The 19,817-nt window shown below is 37.3% G+C and overlaps 2 protein-coding genes and 1 long non-coding RNA gene across 8 annotated transcripts in view; 2 read left to right on the forward strand and 1 right to left on the reverse strand.

Annotated features, from left to right (window-relative positions):
- The window catches only part of tim (timeless), a 161,118-nt gene that overhangs the window by 127,094 nt on the left and 14,207 nt on the right, over nucleotides 1–19,817 (forward strand). For all 6 annotated transcript variants that reach the window (XM_072300699.1, XM_072300706.1, XM_072300702.1 and 3 more), the window contains 3 exons: nucleotides 14,825–15,101; nucleotides 15,842–16,042; nucleotides 19,459–19,678. In XM_072300699.1, coding sequence (XP_072156800.1) covers nucleotides 14,825–15,101; nucleotides 15,842–16,042; nucleotides 19,459–19,678 — 698 coding nt within the window. The remainder of the gene's footprint in view (nucleotides 1–14,824; nucleotides 15,102–15,841; nucleotides 16,043–19,458; nucleotides 19,679–19,817) is intronic.
- LOC109035506 (uncharacterized) lies at nucleotides 1,028–12,572 on the reverse strand. The gene is made up of 6 exons (XM_019049160.2): nucleotides 12,438–12,572; nucleotides 11,180–11,314; nucleotides 9,942–10,147; nucleotides 9,281–9,443; nucleotides 8,687–8,793; nucleotides 1,028–6,413 (listed from the first exon to the last, which is right to left on the reverse strand). The coding sequence occupies exons 1-6, from the start codon at nucleotides 12,460–12,462 to the stop codon at nucleotides 4,143–4,145; spliced, it is 2,907 nt and encodes a 968-aa protein (XP_018904705.2). The 5' UTR covers nucleotides 12,463–12,572; the 3' UTR covers nucleotides 1,028–4,142.
- LOC140224650 (uncharacterized) lies at nucleotides 6,615–13,149 on the forward strand. Its single transcript, XR_011899912.1, has 2 exons — nucleotides 6,615–8,540; nucleotides 9,884–13,149. It is a non-coding gene; the product is annotated as an uncharacterized lncRNA (long non-coding RNA).

Genomic DNA, 19,817 nt, shown 5'->3' on the forward strand with positions numbered 1-19,817 from the left:
GCAAAGATTTTGAATTATCCGAGAAAAGAAATAAAAAAGTGCCTTGAAATATTTGTTTTTCTTTGGGCAGCAGGTTTTTATTAATAAATTTGACAGCAACGCCTGGGTGGGATTCGAAAGCTTCGCCGCGGAAAGCTTTCATTCTGAGTGCCTTTTCGTGTGGTCTCCAGATGGGTTGTGTAGTGCTGGAACAACTGCTGGATTTGGTAGTAGTTGCTTCGGTGTCGCATGTTTCAAGACCCGGCTCCACCTATAAGTAGTAAGTCTCTCTCGTCTCATTTAGGAGTTAGAGCTTATGAAACCAGATCTCAGATCTCAGTGCCCGAACAAGCCGGTCCGCGAGCAATTTACAAAAATATCAAGGCACAACCCTGACTCCATATATACACCTACATGTCCCGATTGTGGACGGTTACAGAATAACCGACAATTGCGGACGGTTTTTCAAACGCGCTTAAATACACCAAAACGACTAATTTTTTAGTTTTTTTTGGTAGATGTTGGTACTGTTTCCCATGTCGGATGAACATTTAACCTCAAAGTATGAACATATAACTTTATTAAATCGGATATTTTTGCACGTTATTGTGGTCCTTGATTGTGGACGCTATATATATGAACTATCCCCTGCCGGTGCCGATTGTGGCCCCCGATTGTGGACACTATATATATAAACTGTTCCCTGCCAGTGCCGATTGTGGCCCCCGATTGTGGATGCTATATATATGAACTGCTCCCTGCCGGTGCCGATTGTGGCCCCCGATTGCGGACGCTATATATATAAACTGTTCCCTGCCAGTGCCGATTGTGGCCCCCGATTGCGGACGCTATATATATAAACTGTTCCCTGCCAGTGCCAATTGTGGCCCCCGATTGCGGACTCTATATGTATGATGTATACACATAACAATGGGGGGGGGGCGTTATGGCCCCTCGCCCCCCCCCCCTTCAGAGTAACTTTCTTCCTAATTAAGCTATTGAAATATGGTTTGAACCAACTTCATTTAATCGAAGGGGTGCCTTTTTTTTTCTTTTTTTTTTTTTTTTTCTTTTTTTTTAGGGGGAGAGGTCATGACCCTTACTCGATGTATCTAACTTTCTTCCAACTTAGGCTGTTGAGATGCGGTTTCGACCAATTTTCAATGAATCAGAAGAGGAAACTTATTATGTAATATACACTGCAGAAGGGGAAGGGGGTCATGGCCCCTCACCTTGCCCAATCACAATTACTAATTGTCTTCCAGGTTCAGCTATTAAAATGTGGTTTGGACCAATCTATATTGAATCAAAAGTGAAAACTTATTTTCAATTTTATGAAGAGGAAGGATGTCATAGTCCCTCGCCCTCCCCCCCCCCCTTTGTCAGGGGACAGTGTAGTCTGTAAGCAAATGGAATAGCTCAAGACACTTGTAACTGGATGTCTAATTTGGCGGTTTTTTGAGGATTTTCTACAAAGCAACTGAAATAAGATTCAAAATTTCATGTGCCTTTGCCTTCTAAAAATTCATTAAAGGCACCTGGGGTCTTCAGATTGACTTGAATCTTTGTGAGAGGTAGTCTTGGCTTTAAACAACCGAAAAAGCTCAAGAAACTTGTACCTGGATGTCAAATTTAATAGTTTCTTAAGGGATTTTGTACATATCAGCTGAAATGAGATTCAAAATTTCTTCCACGTGCAACTCTAAAAATTCATCAGAGGCAGCTGGGGTCTTCAGATTGACTTGAGACTTGGTGAGAGGACGGTTTTGGTTCTAAGCAAGTGAAAAAGCTCAAGAAACTTGTATCTGAATACCAAAATTGGCGGATTTTTTTTAGGGATTTTCTACGTAACAGCTAAAATGAGATTCAAAACTTCTTGACTTTAAATTATTTGAAAAATTCACTAACATTTTTTGCTTCAATTTTATGTTTTGAAACTTTCAGAAACGTAATAGATTACTATAGAACCAAAAATGTCCTCCCCCTCTCAGCTCAAATGGACTTATACGGCTGTACTGGTTTGGAAATGGGAGAAGAGAAAAAAGAATGTCATAGAACTACATAAAACCAATTGTTTGCCAAATCATAGTCTATATTGAAGAGTAAGAATAAATGAGATATAGTGGACAACTGCTAAATGATGTTACTTAAATAGTTCATAAAAAGTATGTTGATGACGGATTTTTTTTATATCTGTCACATGTATATTACCATGTCGTCCTGCGGAAAAATAAGTAAATAAGTAAAAAAAAAAGTATACTGGATGACGGTAGTAAATATAGGTAATAGATGTAGATACAGGTAAACTAGACAAAAGGTAAATTTTAGAAGTTTCCTCAAAATTTCCTCCACTCCAAATTTCTTCAAGTTCTTTTTGAGATCTGTTTTAAAGAGGTTGTTACAGTTCCTAATAGAAGTGAGCGGACAACCCATTTTTCTCAAATTTTCGGACATCTCAGACCATGATCTACAACTCTTCGAAATTTTAGAAAAATCGGCTCTCCTCTCACATCATATAGAAACTGTAACAACCTCTTTAAAATTTTCTTGAAAAACTTTCCTGCAGTTCTCTTTGGAACTTCCTCCAAACCTTTCCTGAGGAACAAAATGACAATGTTTTCTAAAGACTGGTCGTAAGGAAGTCTGGAGGAGATTTTACTTTAGTGGGTCAGTGAAATTGAGGCCGAATGGGTCTGCTTTTTCATTTACCGTATCAGTGATAGGTTCACTTAATGTGAAAACAGGTTCTTCTCGGTTCAGGGAGTTTTTGAGGATGATACAAAATACAAAGGGAGATTTTTTGAGGTTGAGTGGGAGAAGTTTGGAGCTTGGAAAAACTCGAAAAGGTTTCAGAAAAAATGAATCCCTGCAGCTATAATTTAACAAACGCAATGAGTAGGTCGCAACAGTTAATAGAATAGCACATCATTATTGCTGAGCAAACACTTTTGAGTACCAGAAAACTGGTAAATAATAAATAGAAGATAGTACTAAATAACTGAAAATAAAAAATTGGAAAGTATAAAAATAAGAAAGTATAAAAATAAGAAAGTATAAAAATAAGCAAGTATAGAAATAAGAAAGTGTAAAAATAAGAAAAAGTTTCAAAATTCTTAAAGCCACTTTTTAGCATGCTACTTACAACTTTCTTGACTTGAAATTTCAGTCTTTTGAGCTCTGGTAAATGACGCATAAACAAAACTAAATAATCAAAAATAAAAATAAGAAAAATTTCAACATTCATAGAGCTACTTTTTAGCACGCTAATTGCAATTTTCTTTACTTGAATGTGACCTCTGGTAAATGACAAATAAACAAAACTAAATAACTCTAAATAAAAATAAGACAAATTTCAACATTCTTAGAGCCCCTTTTCAGTACCCTACTTACAACTTTCTTGACTTGAAATTTCAGCCTTCTGACCTCTGGTAAATGACGAATGACAAAACTAAATAATCAAAAATAAAAATAAGAAAAATTTCAACATTCATAGAGCTATTTTTTAGCACGCTACTTGCAATTTTCTTGACTTGAAATTTCAGTCTTCTGACCTCTGGTAAATGACGAATAAACAAAACTAAATAATCAAAAATAAAAATAAGAAAAATTTCAACATTCTTAGCGCCACTTTTTAGCACACTACTTACTACTTTCTTGACTTGAAATTTCAGTCTTTAGAGCTTTGACAAATGACAAATAAACAAAACTAAATAACCATAAATAAAAATAAGACAAATTTCAACATTCTTAGAGCCACTTTACAGCACGCTGCTTACAACTTTTTCGACTCAAAACCTAAGTCTCTTTAGCTCTAGTAAATGACAAATGAACAAAACTATATGACTAAAAATAAAAGTTCCAAAGAGTTTGAGAATATGAAAAAGTCTCAAAATTCTTCGAGCCACTTTATGACGCGTGATTTGGAACTTCCTAGACTTGAAATCTAGTTTTTTTACGTCTGGTAAATGACGAATACACAAAACTGAGTAACTAAAAATAAAAATACTGAAAAGTATAAGAATACTAGCGATTAAAAATGTAAAGTTTTAAATAAGTAAAAGTTAAAGCATTGTACTAGCTGAGGAGGAACATTTCTTCTTTTGATAAGTTCAAAGTGAAGACAGACTAAAATCATTTAATTGATGCAGTTGCGACCAATCATTTTAACGTTTCTTTTTGAGAAGAGTCTGTTGCACGTAGGTCACAACAGAATTGAAACTTCGTTTTTGAAGGTTTGGCTGTTTGTCATACAAGGATTTGATGGATTTTCTTTCAGGGACCACGCCCTTGGAAAGCTCCTTTTCAAAAGTCTTTTGGAGTATTTGTACATCCTTTGGGTCCCATCTCACTCGGCAAACTTTTTTTGTCTTCGATTTTTTTGGCTGGTCTTCTTCTGATGAACAATGGTCAGAATCTGAGGTGGAAAGTGATCGGCGTTTTTTTCCAGCAGTTCTTTTAATATAGTCAAGATCAAGGTTTGAGTCAGAATCAAGATCAGTGTCTGCATCAGGGTTAAGATCAGTGTTTTTATCGAGGTCCAGATCAGTTTCTTTATCCATTTGATCCTCACTTACTGCCTCTGTATTCGTGGAAGTCGGTGTATAACTGGCTTCCCGGATGCGAAGTAAACGTGTACCTACTTGAGCTCTGTGGACGAGGGGTACAGGTCTTCTATAATGCTTATGATGTACGCTAAGAGTGTGTCCGAGAAAAGATGTGAGATTGGAGGTGTACATGCTGTCTTGTTTATGCATCTGTGATTCAGTTGCAGCGTGACATCTTAGGGATCTGCAATTTACTAATTCCGGCTTCAATAATTTGGTCTTCTTCACGAATTCTGACATAGCAATAGAGCCATCATAGATTGAGTCCTTTTCAAATGGTCTAGGAAATAATAAATCTTCAGGTTCTGAAGACAAGCCAAAATGAGGTTTGAACTTCTTTAGAGTGTCAATTCCATTCTCCATAAATTTCGTGATCAGTATTGGCACTGGAGTATCCCCTTTACCTGTGACATAAAAAATCTTTATTTCAGATCCCTTTCTTCTTTCTTCTGCAGTTAAGAAGTCTTCCTGATAGTTCCTGTCGTCATCTCCAGTTAACCGAGAGTAATTCAGCATTGTGGCACGACAGACCTCTGCAGGTCTCCTGCGGCATAGTAAAATTATATCCACAATTATGAGTCGGCATAAAGTTTCAAAAGTCCGCTTCGAGGGATTTTCCTTCAGAGCCTCAATGGTTTCGGGATAAAGTCCTTCTGCTCTCAAACTTAGTGTTCTTACATCTTCATCCAATGGAATAACTTCGTTTTTATTTGCCAGATTCCTCTTCCTCGTTGACTCGCATGTAGTGCCAATTTTATACCTCCATTCAAATCGCATGATATCCAGCCATTCATTCATGTTTGCCTTGACTTTATCCTTCTCAAATTCTGGCATTGTTTTACTTTGAACGGCATTTGACTTAAGAGCCTCTGCACAAATTTTCAAAGCGTTGCAAAATCTACCTGAAATTCCCACTACTTTGACTGCTCCAGTGTTTTGATCAAAATCTGCTAGAGATTGGACCCCTTTGATGACCAAGTCGAACTTCTTGGGGTCAATACAATCTGTAAAATTCTTCACAAGTTTTGCAGGAGAAGGATTTTTACCCTCCGCCTCATCTTCTTCTTGCTGTTCATCAATTGTTATGTACAGTCTTGCTAGGTCTCTCATCACCTTCCGAATATTTTTTATGTGCTTATGTTCTCTTTTACTCGTGTATAAAGGTAAAGCCACGTCAAGGATTAGGGGATCTGTTCTTGCAATCAGAGTGACCATGTTATTATGCATTGCATTCAGTATATCCTTTTGAAAGGATTCAGGAATATTGTCAGGTGTTGGAGTTAACATTTGCATTGACGTCTTGACTGCGCGACGTCGAGTAGTCCTCTCGTCCTCATCGTCACGCTCTGTACTAGACTTTCCTGGGCACGTAGTTCTTATATGTAAAGATAGATTTTCATTACGAATCGTTGCAAGGCAGTTATGGCATGTACCATGTGTCGCTCGCGTTGGAATATATGCTTTATGATTTGGTCTTTTTTTGGTTCTAATTTCACTCTTTAACGGAGCCTTAAGATTCAGCTCATAATTCCCTCTGCGCCGTAACTTGCCTGTAATTTCTCTTACTTTTTTATTCATTTCTTTAACTTTTTTCTGGGACTCCAGCAAGTCCTCTTGCCTCTTCTGCTGTTCTTCTTCACTTGCTCCCTTGATCATTTTTACAATGCGATTATGTTCAGCAAAAATTACCTGATATTTAATCATATCTTTTACATCATCTTCATCCTTGTGGTAAGTTTTTAAGTGATCTGGAAAATGTGTCACGTCCTTGGAGCACAAACTGCAGTATGTAATGTGCGTCTCCCACTTCCTTCCTCCACCATTCAACTCCTAGAAGGTCAGACACAAAATGAGCATAAGCTAAACCAATTCAGGGTGTTATAAAAGTCTGTCACCCCACCTTCTAAAATTTTTATGGTTGATCCTAGAAATTTGAAACTTTGGGAATTTCATTCGACCAATGAGAGCTACTTTCGGACCTATTCAAAATTTCGGGGGAGGGGGGGGCGGTCCCAGGGCGGGGCGGGAGGACCCAACTTTTTTTCCTCAAATACAAACCACTAATTTTTAATACATCATTTGATGGAGAATAAAGACTAAGAAAACTGGCGCAAATCGTAGCTCAAAAGCTCAATCCGATATCGAGATAGCGCAGTTCAAAGTTTAGTGCGGGAGGGGTGGGGAGAGAGTCGCCGCGCCAACGTGCGCATTGAAGCGGCGACTCTCCCCACCCCTCCCATTCGAAACTTTGAGCTGCGATATCTCGGCAACGGATTGAGCTTTTGAGCTGAAATTTGTGCAATTTACATTAGGTTTTTAGTCTCCACTGAATGATGTATTAAAATATAGTGGTATCCATTTAAGAAAAAAAAGTTGAGGGGCCTTCCCCCTGAAGATCCTCTCAAAATTCTGAATACACCCAAAAGTAGCTCCCATTGATCGAAAGAAATCCCCAGAGTTTCGAATTTCTAGGATCAACCATAAAAATTTTAGAAGGGGGAACAGACTTTTATAGCACCCTGTACAAGTGTACAGATGAGGGTGAAAGTTATACTATGAGCTTCATAAGTGCGCACAAGGATCATTTGGATTACATTTTGCAAAAAGGAGCCACTATTTCTGGCCCATTTTAGAAAGAACATACATGCCATTGGTTTCCCTATGCAGATATGTGCTTTTATGGAAGAGCCAGAGATAGTGGTTCCTTATTGCAAAATGTAGTCCATTTGATAAAGGACCAGAATGATCATTTTTACCAAAATCTGGTGCTTTGCAGCTGAATATTTTCCGGGCTTTATTTTAGGGGTACAGAAAATATTACAGGTTAAAAACAAATTGCTTCAAGACTTAAGGGATTCATTTTCCTTTTACAAGTTTGACAATTAGCTCATTTTTTAGTGAAAACAGGATGTTCAGCATCAGGCAAAAACCGGTGAAAATCAGGATTTTTGAACCGACAAGCAAAAATCAGAAAAATTGCTTTTAAAATGAAGATTTTTGTTTCTTCTCTACGACTCAAAACAGACTGTTATACAAATTCTGGGAATCTTCTCGAAAAATTCAAGCAAATATCAGGCGAAACGAAATGGAAGATCAGAAATTTTTTTGAGAACAATCAGGCAAATATCAGGAAAATCCACTAACACATTTCACTAGATACTTTGAAAAAGGACTGTGGACCAATTAAATTGCCTCTGGTCGAATATCTTAATGGACCACTAGACAAGGTACGAATTTAAACAATCTGATACATGTTTCTTAACAAGAATTGCACGTAGAACACGATTCACACAACGAAAATTACTGAAACCAACTCCTAACGAAGATATTAACGTTTTTATTTCACATTGGTTACGAGGAATTTGAACTGCCCGCTCACAAGAAACTCAAAGCTCTACGTGAGTCAAATCGCGCACTACAACGGTTTCTGCAAGCCTCTCAATCGAGCAATGTTCATTTCCCACCATGTGTTGTTCAAACTATTAGCAATTTGCTACAGCTGAGCCAAAGCGTCAAGATTGAGGTTGCCAGATTTTTATATCGCAGAGACTGTCATGATAACGTTTAGCGCACGATGTGAATCACGTTGAGCATTGAGTTTTCATGAGCGGATGGTTTGAATTTACGCATCAAGAATCATAAAATATCTTCGTAAGGAGTTAATTTCGGTAATTTTAGTTGTGCGTATCGTGTTTTACGTGAAATTTTGGTTAAGAAACATGTATTAGAATGCTGAAATTCGTACCTTGTCTAGTGGTCCATTTTAGCTTTTTTATTTATTTTTCTAAGTTTTGCCTTTTTATTTGTTGCAGTGGTCAAGTTTTTAAGCACCACAGAATTAAAAAAAATTAAGTTTGCTCGACGCGTCCTTGCAGAATTAATGCGAAAAGTTCACTTTTTCAAGGAAATAATTGACCAAGAAAGGTTCCAGCGTCACTGCTGCCAAGTCTCTAATCAGTGAGTGCGAATTATCACCATAAAATAATGAGCCTTCGGCATCGATTCCGTGAGGACGCTTGCATCAACTCTCTAGAAAGAAAACTAAACTAGAAAGAAAAAAAATTTTCTTTCAATATTTCCCACTCTGATGGAATAGTACTTACTTTTTCTGTAGATCCAGATCCTATGGGTTCATCTTCATTGAAGTCATCACCTGTTTCTTCAGTCAAAGAGTCTGGTGCGGTCAGCGGATTGACATAGTCTATTGGCGCTATAAAAATAATACAATTAATTAAAAAATGTATTTATATAATATTCAGATTATCTTAACTGAAAACATGACTTAGAAATGAAAAAAAGCCACTCAAGCTGATTGAGGAGGAGATGAAGGGTCCAATTGTGTCTTCAGAATATTTTGGCAATGAGTTTTTCTTGCATAGAGTTGAATGAATTTTAAGAAACAATTCAGCGGTATTTATCAGCTGCAGTAACTATGTTTATACATCTGCAAAAACCTCAATTTATCAGACTTGAAAATTGACTTTTAATGTTTTCCAAGAAGACTTAACAAAAGTAGAAATTACAACAAACCCAATGGTATGGACAAATTTATAACCATTTTTGGACAAATTCTGAGCTAAAAAACGTTGTCAATTTAGTGCTCCTTCCATGAGTCACACGTGTATGTTGCTGGCAGAAAATCACTGTTTTTTTTTTGATGAGTAAATATTGCAAAATGAGAAGACAACGTCATTTACCTGAATCATGTGAGACTGCATTCATCTCCCTTTCAAGACTGTCCTCAATCCATTTGGCCATTTGAGCACTCTGCTCTTGCGTTAAATCGACAAAAGATGTGATTACATCACTTTCCTCCAAAACATTTGTGTCTTGTACAAAGTTGTCTTCAAAACTAAGAACCTGTGTCACAGACAACAAAACGAACCTTAGTAAATACCCAGTGTAAAAGATAAGATAAAATTTCCGCAAAAATTTCCATGTGTTCAAAATTGTTTAAATGTGTTGTGTGTATTGTTTGTCGTGTGTGAGGGTGTGTGTGTGTGTGTGTGTGTTGTTTAATTGTGTGTGTTCTTTTTTTCTCTCTTCTCTCAGAGCCTCACGGAACACAAACTTACATCCAGTGGGGGGAGGGGGGTAGCAGAATTTTGTTTCTCATTCCACACAATATCTATGCGATAGGTCTTCTAAAAAAATTGCAGAGCTGCATTTGGCCCCATGAAAAAAAAATAAAAAAATTGACACTGAAATTTCGACACCCCGTGCTGAAAAAATTCCAGCGATCTACACATAGATTTTCATCTTCATCAGCTGGAAAGTAACACTTTCTTCTGTATCTCTAGATTCAGACATTGATGGAAGGAAAATCTAAACAGAAAGTGTGATTGAACCAATACATACTGCATCTCCTGATGTTTCAACTGATAGTGTGCTTTGATAATCTTGAGAAACCGATTTCGGATCTAATTGTGGGTCACCAGGAACATCAATCACAATCGCATCCTTCAATACAGAAATTTCCTCATCCGCAGTCATCTCCTTGGTGATATTTTGAGGTGTAAGCTCTTCCACATAAGTTAAAGGATTATGGAGCAAATTCAGTATTTCTAGACAGAAAAATTAGAGAGAATAAGAAGAGTGACTCGAGAAGAGGGTAGAAAAAAAGGTCCTGATACACCAATGCAAAATGTAGAGCATATTATTTTCATTGTAAGTTGAGATCTTTACCAGAAAGCTTCCTAAGTCGTTTACTAGGACTTGTTCGTTTCCTAATATTGCCTGATATATTCTAAACAATGTCCTGAATATTCACATCAGATTTGCTTTATTTTTCTGATCATATTCCTGAAACTTTTGCGACAATTATGTGTCAGTCGTAGAGAAGAAACAATCCTGATTTTAAGGACACTTTTCAGCGATTTTCCTGATATTCGCCTGATTTCCTATCTCAGGTGGAAGCTGTTGTCCATTTGATACCATGCTCTAAGAAAGTAAACTTTACGAGGCTTGATTGTTGAGTCATTGGACCAACGGAGAACTACGCTGACAGCAAGCAACAGCTTTTTGTGGAGTAATCTGGCATCCCTGACTCAATTAAAACCAGTTCTCTCCTCAGGCTTTTTCTAAAGTTTTTATCAACGATTAGAAAATGAATTCTATCAATTCAGATCTGCCAGACTACTCTTCATGAGAAACTTTTTCCTTCCAATCTATGGTCTAATCAATGGTTCAGATGATTTTAAAAATCTGATAGCAAGTTGAAATACCTCTAGGAATGCTAAGACTTGCAACAGTTTTACAATTTCAATAAATCCCCTCCTCCCCCTTGACAAAAAAAAACCACAGTGACGTGACTTGGTCCCCTTTAAAAAATCAGGTTTTGAAGGCTTAGCCAGGGATTCTCCCTTTGAAAGGTAAAGCCAGGTACTATTTTGGATTTTTACCATTTTTCTTTTTAATATTTTATCCAACTGAGGAAGGCTGAGTTTTCAGCCGAAACGTTTTGGTTTTATTCGTGAAAAGTAGCCTTGTTACCCGCTTTTTAAATTGTTTTTCTATTGAATTTTGAATAAGTGTTCGAATCAAAGTCAAAACAAAATGCCTCTTGTACCAAAATGTTTATATCTTGTGCACCTCACCTGTTGTAGGATTTTGGGCTGTTTCATCGTACAGCACTCCATTCTCCTGACTTTGAGCAACAGAAGCAAGTTTTGAGTTTTTCTCTCCTTGATTCGTAATATCTTGGAAAGGCACTCTGGGCAGGACACTCTGCTCTGAAAAAAAATACAAAGGAAAAGAATTAAATAAATTCAGTAGGTGGTTTAGGGTTATCTTTTGAATGCTGGCAAAGGACCCTTTACAATTGGGACAAAACACCTATTCCATCAAATTTGATGAGCTTTGAATAACTTGACTCGGGAAACTTTCTCACAAGCCGCTAAGTATTCATTCTCTAATTTGCGTGGGTTTGCCAAATTGTGAGAACTCTGCGCTCTCTCTACCGCTTCAACAGGCCTCATCTTGAACACACTCGCTCTTATTTCTCCTGTGTTCATCTGTCCTTGTTTTCTTGTTGATTCACATGACTTTCTCTTTTGGTCTGTCAGTCGCAGAAAACTTCCTAAACAGTTACTGTTTCTTGTCCGAGCAAAATGTTCCAATAGTTGATGCAGGCAGCATGCAACAGCACAAGCAAAATTCTCGTAAAACGAACATACACCATTTTAAGCGCAAATATATAGAGGAGAAGCTGTAAATAGAATCGTTATCAGCCTGTGAGAAATTTTGCTAAGAAGGATAAAGCACAAAATGCAATCGCCGCTGAGTTTTGCAAGTTGGCACAATGATAGTCCATGGAAATCAGTAAAGCATTTTCACTGTTTGGGCCAACACAGCATGTAAAAAAGTCATTGAAAATTGCGCTCTGGAGCGTGCAAACTCAAAGTAAGCAGTGCTGCGTCAGTAGCCAGTAGTGAAGCGATCAGAGCACGGTCGCAGCGGCCAAGCACAACAACTTTGTTGCCACTGCCCCAGGTACACTGCCTTTGTAGCTCTACAGGTAAGTTCCTCAACTCGCAATAGCAAGGTCTTGAGTTCGAATCCATATCACTATAGTTTTTACACTTCTTATTCCTTTTGTTTGTCACCATCATTTAGCAACTTTCCTCAAACGCGAATTAATAACTTTTTTCCTGAGTCACTGTTTAACACCCATTTTTCCTTTCAGTTGATTCATTCGTAAACATTCACTTGCACTTGAGTATTTTCCACCCAACTTACCATGCTTTACCCGAGTTGCTGAATAACTATGACAAAAAAAGAAAAGCGACGTAAAAACTAGAGCAAAACGAAAGAGTGCTAAGTAATTGGGGTAGTAAAAAGTAAACGTTGTTTTACCATCAATTAGAGGCGCATTGCACATTGTATTTTTCAATTTGCTGAGGATGCCGTCAAAACTAGTGATTCTGTCGCTATGTGAGATATAGTCAAGAAAGGACTTCGTCTCTTCTTGAACTGCGGGACTGAACTGGTTCTCCGTCACCACCTGCAATCAAATTATGTCCGATAAGTAAAACTATGAAGACAATATCAAACATTTAGAACAGAATACTTGCAAATTGGAGGAGTATCCAATGACAATAGATAGTCAATGATTGGGAAGGAATCTGGCAATAAAACTTTAGTTTCCAAGATTTTTAGGCTGTTTCAGAGCTACCGCCTCCTCTCATCAGCGCCAACGCAACTGAGACGCTGAGAAGGCAAAACAAGAGTTTCCTCATTTCAATATTCCTGCTGTTTTGGGTAAAATACATGTAGTAGCTTTTTACCAAAAAATTTAAGCCGGTATGAAAACTTGTGCTAAAAGCAAAGGCAACGCAATTGATAATTTTAACTGCAGGAACTGGGTCAGTACTTTACAGAATTGATATATTTTTTGGAAAAATATGAATTTATATGGAATAGGTAAAGACTGATGGAAATCTTGAAACGATATGTTTAAAAATTATGAATATTCTTAATACCCACCTTTTTCACCTTCACCTTCACCTTCTTCACCTCCTGTACCACTTTTTCTCTGCCATGATTACCACCTGTAATACAAAGAAAATATTGAGTAACTAATCAGTAAATTAGTGATTTCAAAAATTTAAAAACTCCAACAACCTGGCGCGCAGCTCAGCAGCACTATCTTAAACCTCAATAAATCTTGGACAGAAACTCAGAGCTCACATTTTGTCCGCTGATGCAGTCCTTGACTTGAGAGCGATCAATAAGCTGCACCACTGGCCAATCAGTGAACTTAGGCTGAACTTAAGGTGATTCGTCACGGTCTCTGGCGTGCGATATATCGCATCAATTATGTCAAAAATCTCAGCTTGGTCGGCTATGTCTTATCGCTGCTTTGTTGTGGCTAGGTCAGGTGCATTCACAACAAGCTAAAGGCACCTCTTAAATTCCTGACAGTATATCGTTTATTCTACCTGACAAAGGCACGACAAAACAGCGATAAGACATTGCCGACCAATCATGCTTCGCTGTTTAACCTATGTCCGCCAGACAAACACAAAATTTCAATAATCGGCCTGCAGCACCAGTACATGATCAGTCTGACTGCATTGTGATGTAGGGTTCCAAAACCGATATAGCCATCAGCAATACATCACTTGCATATATTTACTAATTAGGTGCAATGTACATTGATTTACTACTGCTAAGCCTCCTTACTTGCCTCAAAAACTGACTCCATAGCCAGCAGCATGCTGAGCATGAATAACTGACCCTACTAAATTCAAATAGCAAGGGAAATCTCGGCTCCTCCTTGGTCGACAACTGTGGCACTTATCGAAGCTCCTAAGTATGCACTCCTCTGTTTGATGCGGAAACTGCTGATGAGAAGTTGACAGCTGGCGAGTGAACTCAGACTCAGTTCAATGAGTGAAGGAGAAAAAAAAGTGGCCGAATCAACCAATGAGGAATCGCATATTCACTTGATTCGAATCGAGTCAATTGTTCATGACCAGTGATGCAGTTAGACCTGTTTCACGGAGCCCCGTTTTCTAGCGACTCGCTAGAAACTCCGAAGGCGCTATTTTAGAAGCTTCCAAGCTCCCACTAATTTCTATGGGACATAAAGGAGCCTGAGTTAAGGACATTTGGCAGAAGCTTCTAAAATCTAGAATTGTTGGTTAGTGCTGAGTAGAGGTGTGGTCCGAATGCTATTTTGTGATTAAAAATTACCAAATTTTTCTCAGAAATCGGATGAAAAATCGGTATATCGAATAAATACAACGATGTATCGTTTTAAAAAACCAGTAAAATCGATTCCTCGTGAAAAATTACGTAGGCTTGAATGCTTGATGATGCAATTGCGTGTCTGAGGGCACCTCCACCGACCCGAATGAGAAAAAAACCTGATTTTTTAGGCATTTTAACGATGCAAATATTCGAAGGGCTTGAGCACCAAGTTCCCATTCGAATTACAGCTGCGGACGATTTTTCCCGTAATCTACATGCAATTTGGCCACCTTTTTTCCCTATTCGGATTGTGTAGCACTCAAGTCAGGAATTTCGAACACCCCTACCAAGTACTTCTCCAGGGTATGCGTGAAGAGGGTATTTGATGTCCCTCACTTGAAGAATATTCTGGTGCGCAGTAATGGAGTTCCTCAGCCCGTTTCACACGCTTTAACTTTAGTGCGAATGGAATAACCAGTGTGGTTAACAACTCCTGAATTTTTTTCACCAAAATGTTGACATCTCTGTCTTCTAATGATTAATTTCAGGTGATTAATGATGGGCAGTTCAAGAAGCTCATGGATGCTGAGCCGGTGGATGATAACATGAGCTCAGAGCTTAATGCCAAGATTGAAGAGAGCAAAGGATCATCAAAACCTGAAGTTCTTGATGAGATCCAAGTCCTTCGGGACCATCTCATTAAAGAAAACAAGGTTAATGAAGTGCTCTGGATCCAGAATGTACTCATCGAGTGCTGCTATGTTAAGTTGTGTCTTGCTCACAATTTGTCAGACAACATGGAGCCTATACCTCTTCATTTTATCTGTAAGTTTCACTCACAACCTTCAGTAATAATTGTCTGCCATCCACCATAAACCATCACCATGGACGTTTTTCCCATGTACTTTGCAACATGCTGCCTGCTATGAAGGTGAAAGCACTCATTCTCACTCAAAGAAGAATGTGAAAATGGACCAAATTATTGACACAGAAACTAACAAATTCATATATTTTGAAGACTGGAGCGATGCTTTATTATGTCTCTATTGTGTTAGTACTCTTTTAACACTCAGTAGATTAAACATTGAATGCTCTGAATTATTCATTGACTCGTAGAAAACAAGTGCATTTTGGCCTCTCCACTCGTAAATTTTGAGTCTAAAATCACTAGAAATAACATGAAATCTTAGTTATTCTCTATTCTAGAAAAATAAACTTTTCTGAGCTTTTGAAGGTTTAAAAAGCGTTTCTTAAAATATTGAGTTGAAATTCTGGGAAAACATGGCTATCAAAGTCTCATCCAAAGTCATCTCTTCTTCTGAACCGTCTTCGAATTTTGTGTTCAGTTATAAAACTCACCTCCCTTAGTAATTTAGAACATATTGCGTGAAGAATATTTCCTGTTCAAACAACATTGGTTCCCTCTCAACAATATACTAAAAGTTTACCATGGTTAGACCTTGAATTCCTCCCAAAATGCTGGTACAATTGTCTGTGGGATTGGACACTAGCCGGAAAAAATTATCCTTGATTCCTTTTTCACCATAGCGTTGCTTCTATTTCAGTAATGAATCAATCAGTCCCCCTCGTACCATGGACAAGTGAGCAAGAGGACATAATGTTGTATCAACCATTCGTCTTATTTCTACAAAAACTTGGATTGAATATTCCTGGTGAAGCTGGAAACATGTATGCTCGCATTTCTTATGACTGGAATCCAAACATTCTCTTTGCTCTCGCTAAGAAACTTGGGCCCATTGATGAGAGTAAGTATTAGTAGGTTTCTTTTTTAAAATACAGTAAGTGCTACATACTCCCTTTTAATTCAATTAATTTATAAATGTTCGTTCACTTTAGTATAAATGCATCCAATTAAAAAGACTCCTCCGAATATAGTTTTTAACATGAATTCTTAACTCTGATCAAATGGAATTCAAATTATTATTAATTATTATTAAAAATTATTGTTATTCAAAGACATCATTTGCAGTTCTGCTATTAAACTAATTTTAGTTCTACACTGAAAAAAAAGTTTACTATTTACAAGGCGGAGCCACCTTGGACCAAGTAACCGTTTACTCAAAAAGTATCGACTAGTGACAGAAGTTTATTCCAACAGAACAGAGTTCGATTGAATCAAGTACACGCGTTATCTCAAACCAGCACTCCGCGTGTATTTGGAGTGAGAATACGTTTACTTAAAAATAGTAACTTCTGAGACGCAAAAATATTTACTGAAATTAAGTTATCACCTTCGGTTTGAAAGGAGTACCTGTGATCTTGATCTAAGTCAACCGTTTACTTAAAATCAGGAAACTGTTGCGTGACTGACGAGCGCATTTACTGGTTATAGGCTGACGGCTGCTTTAAAATTAGTAAACGGCCAAGCATCTGGCCGGAATAGGTTTTTCCCAGGCTTGTTTACTTATTTCTAGCCAATTGTTGTTTTAAATTTAGTAAATAGTCACTGCAGGTATGCATACTGCACCCATACCATATGTATTACTATTAATCAATAATTGCAAAAAATGGATTAATTTATCAAATTTTTGATGAAAAAAATTATTCAATTGTATATCTGAAGTATCAAAGACTCGACATGGCAAGTACCGATTTGCAAATTTTGGCCTACCTTTCGGGATTTGAACCTGGGACCTACAGTTTATGAACCCATACCCTACCTACTCAGCCATTGGGGCTTATGTCTCCATCGGCCGAATTTACACCATATAAGTGATTGACTTAGGCTCTCACCATTATTGTGATAGTGAATATACGTGACACCTGATGGGTTAAGATTTTTTGAACCCGGAAAGATGAATTTGGAGCAAAAAAGAACTACGCGTGTTACTGTCGTCACTTTTTTTACGTTTATATTTTTTTCTTTCCCATCTTATATTAATTTTTAATCTTTTTAAAAAGAATTCAATACAATTCACCTTTTTTAAAATTTTCTCTCTTCATTTTTTCTTGAAGAATCGCTGACTTTAAAAAAATAAGAATAAAGAATGAAACTCTTCAAAAATGTTTGTAACATAATAACTTTTTATTTTTGATGACTGAGATTTTTACATTTTTTTAAATATTAACAGTCTTATTCAATTCGACTATAATATTCAAGACTATTCTGGACCATTTATTAGACTTTTCTATTTCAATTAGAATATTAATAGTTCTATTTAATAGTTGTAATTGATTCACATCGAGCGGAAAAGGAAGAATGTGAGCACTATAAAAGAAACATTAATAGTTCTAATTCCTTACTTTAAAAAATAAGATTTGAAAAATAAGCTTTGAGATTTTCTGGATGAAGGCATCTTTTTCCTTGAACAGTCACAATTTATTCATAAAAAAAGTTCAGTCTTCAATTACTTTTATATTTTACTCAGTTTACATAATCACACGCATGACGTTCTAATATTTTATTGTATAGCTGCACTCCTTTTTCGTTACACTCTCTAAAGTTGATAGGAAGGTGGTAAAGAAGTGCTGGATCCACCCTATATTGCAGGGAAACAATGTGAAAAGGTTCAAATACTTCAATTACAGCAAAAAATGTTGAGCTCTTATGAGTAGGTATCGGTACAAGACTGAGGAGGGGGGGCAGAAAGATCGGTCCCAAGAGGCCCTTTGACCCAAAATTTCCCCAGACACAAATGAATCAAAGTTTTAAATATCAACAATTTTGCACTCGCAAATTCCTTTCGAAAATAAAGAAAAAACTTTATTTTTTTTCAGTCCACGTCCATAAATCAAAGGGACCCGGAAAATCGATATTGAACAGTGTATACACTATGTAGCAGTAGAGTTATTCGATTATCTTGATCTGTCATCTTGGTGGGTGACATGCTGAAAAGTATGATTCTCTCCACATTTTTAAATTTCTTCCTCGGCCCTTGGCATAAGCATGCAATTTCTTTGACCCTTTTTAATTCTATCTGCGAGGGATCATTCATTCATCAGGACAGGGAAAGTAAGGAAGAAAATGCGATTGTTTAGTGTGAAGAAATACATTGTCCAATGAAACTGAACTGATGCAATGCAAAAAACTCCCGGCTTTAATCTACTTAAGTATTTAAGTCCTCTTAATGAGGCACCCTTCATTGAAAAATAAAAATTATAACTTCAAATGCACAGTGCCGATCTATATAAAACAACGCAAATATTTTCCTCCTCCTCTCCTTCTTTACTTCCTTATTTATTTAATTTCTTGTTGACGCCGAGCAAATGAGTGATTTCTCAAAGGACAAATTAAATAAATTTCTCCCTAAACAACAATTATTTTGTAGACAAATAAAATGGGCATCTTGATTTTTTAACTTCCGTCTTATTTATTCCGTCATTAATTGTGTTGGTTTAAGCAGATGTTAACGGCATCTGGCAGCAATTGCATGCATCATCCTCATAGGAAGCGTCACCACCCCGTTTACTAATTTTAAGGAACCTGGTTTCTTCTTTCGAGGCAACGGGTTTTCTTTCATCAAGCGAGTTGTTACTTGGAATAAGGCAACGAGCATAGTGCTAATTGGTTTTTCCCCCTCGGAAGGCGCTCAGCCCGTTTACTAATTTTAAGCATACTGATTCCTTTCCTCGACGCACCGTGTTTTATTAGATGAAGCAAGCTAATGACTTGGAAAAAGGCAACGGGCGATCTCTGAGGGCGTTTGCCCCGTTTTCTAATTTTAAAAAAACGATTTATTCTTTCAACGCAACGTGTTTTCCTCTTTCAAGCAAGCTGGGTAGTTGAAAAAAGGAAACGACGGTGCTCTGAGGACGTTGTCCCCGTTTACTAATTTCAAGAAACAGGTTTCCTCATTCAAGTACACGATCGCTTATTTTGAAACTCCATTGATTTAATTCAACAAAATAGGACTTTCTTGTTCCAAGACAATTCTGAATGCCCACATTGAGAAACCCAGTGTTTTTTTCCAAGGCGGACCCGCCTTCGAAATAGTAAAAAATCCGCGACAACGCGTTTACTTAAAAATAGTACACCTTTTTTTTTTCAGTGTAAATACTTACATCTTCTTTAGGAGTTGGTATCCAAACTTCCTATTGTGTGAATCATTTTCGACAAAAGATTTTGAAGAGGAAACATGTAACATAGCAGTTTCATCACTTCACCTGATTAGTTTCCATGGCATCATTTGTTGTAATAAATTATTCATCAAAATTGTTTAAGAAAAACTGAAGTTCGATCCAACCCTGCTACTTAGACATGATGGCTCAAAAGATATCAAGGACCCCTTATTTGATGACAATCATTTTGCTGTGCCATGTCCAAAACTTGCTCCATTCGCCAGCGATACACTTCCAAAAATACCATGCAGCAGTTCTCAGGTGGAGGCCAATTGGATGCAGGTGGTTCAAAAGTCAAAGAGCCTCTCTACGTTTCCTAGCTCGTGAGTATTTATCATTCTCTATCTCTCAGAACTGCTTGAGTATGGAGATTCTCCTAAAATGACCAGAATATTAGAAAGAGGATTTTTCTATTGTGCAGGCGTTGGGGTGCAACTTGAAAACGGTCATGTTGAAAAATCG

Source organism: Bemisia tabaci, chromosome 1, assembly GCF_918797505.1.
Source record: "Bemisia tabaci chromosome 1, PGI_BMITA_v3".
Lineage (NCBI taxonomy): Eukaryota > Metazoa > Arthropoda > Insecta > Hemiptera > Aleyrodidae > Bemisia > Bemisia tabaci.

Excerpts from the sequence above, each read along its gene's own strand:
- LOC109035506 (XM_019049160.2), bottom strand. The coding sequence starts at position 12,462 with ATGTGCAATGCGCCTCTAATTGATG. Across the intron at positions 11,315-12,437 it reads CAATGCGCCTCTAATTGATG|AGCAGAGTGTCCTGCCCAGA; the intron begins GTAAAACAACGT and ends ATTTTTTTTCAG. Across the intron at positions 10,148-11,179 it reads AGCCCAAAATCCTACAACAG|AAATACTGAATTTGCTCCAT; the intron begins GTGAGGTGCACA and ends TTTTCTGTCTAG.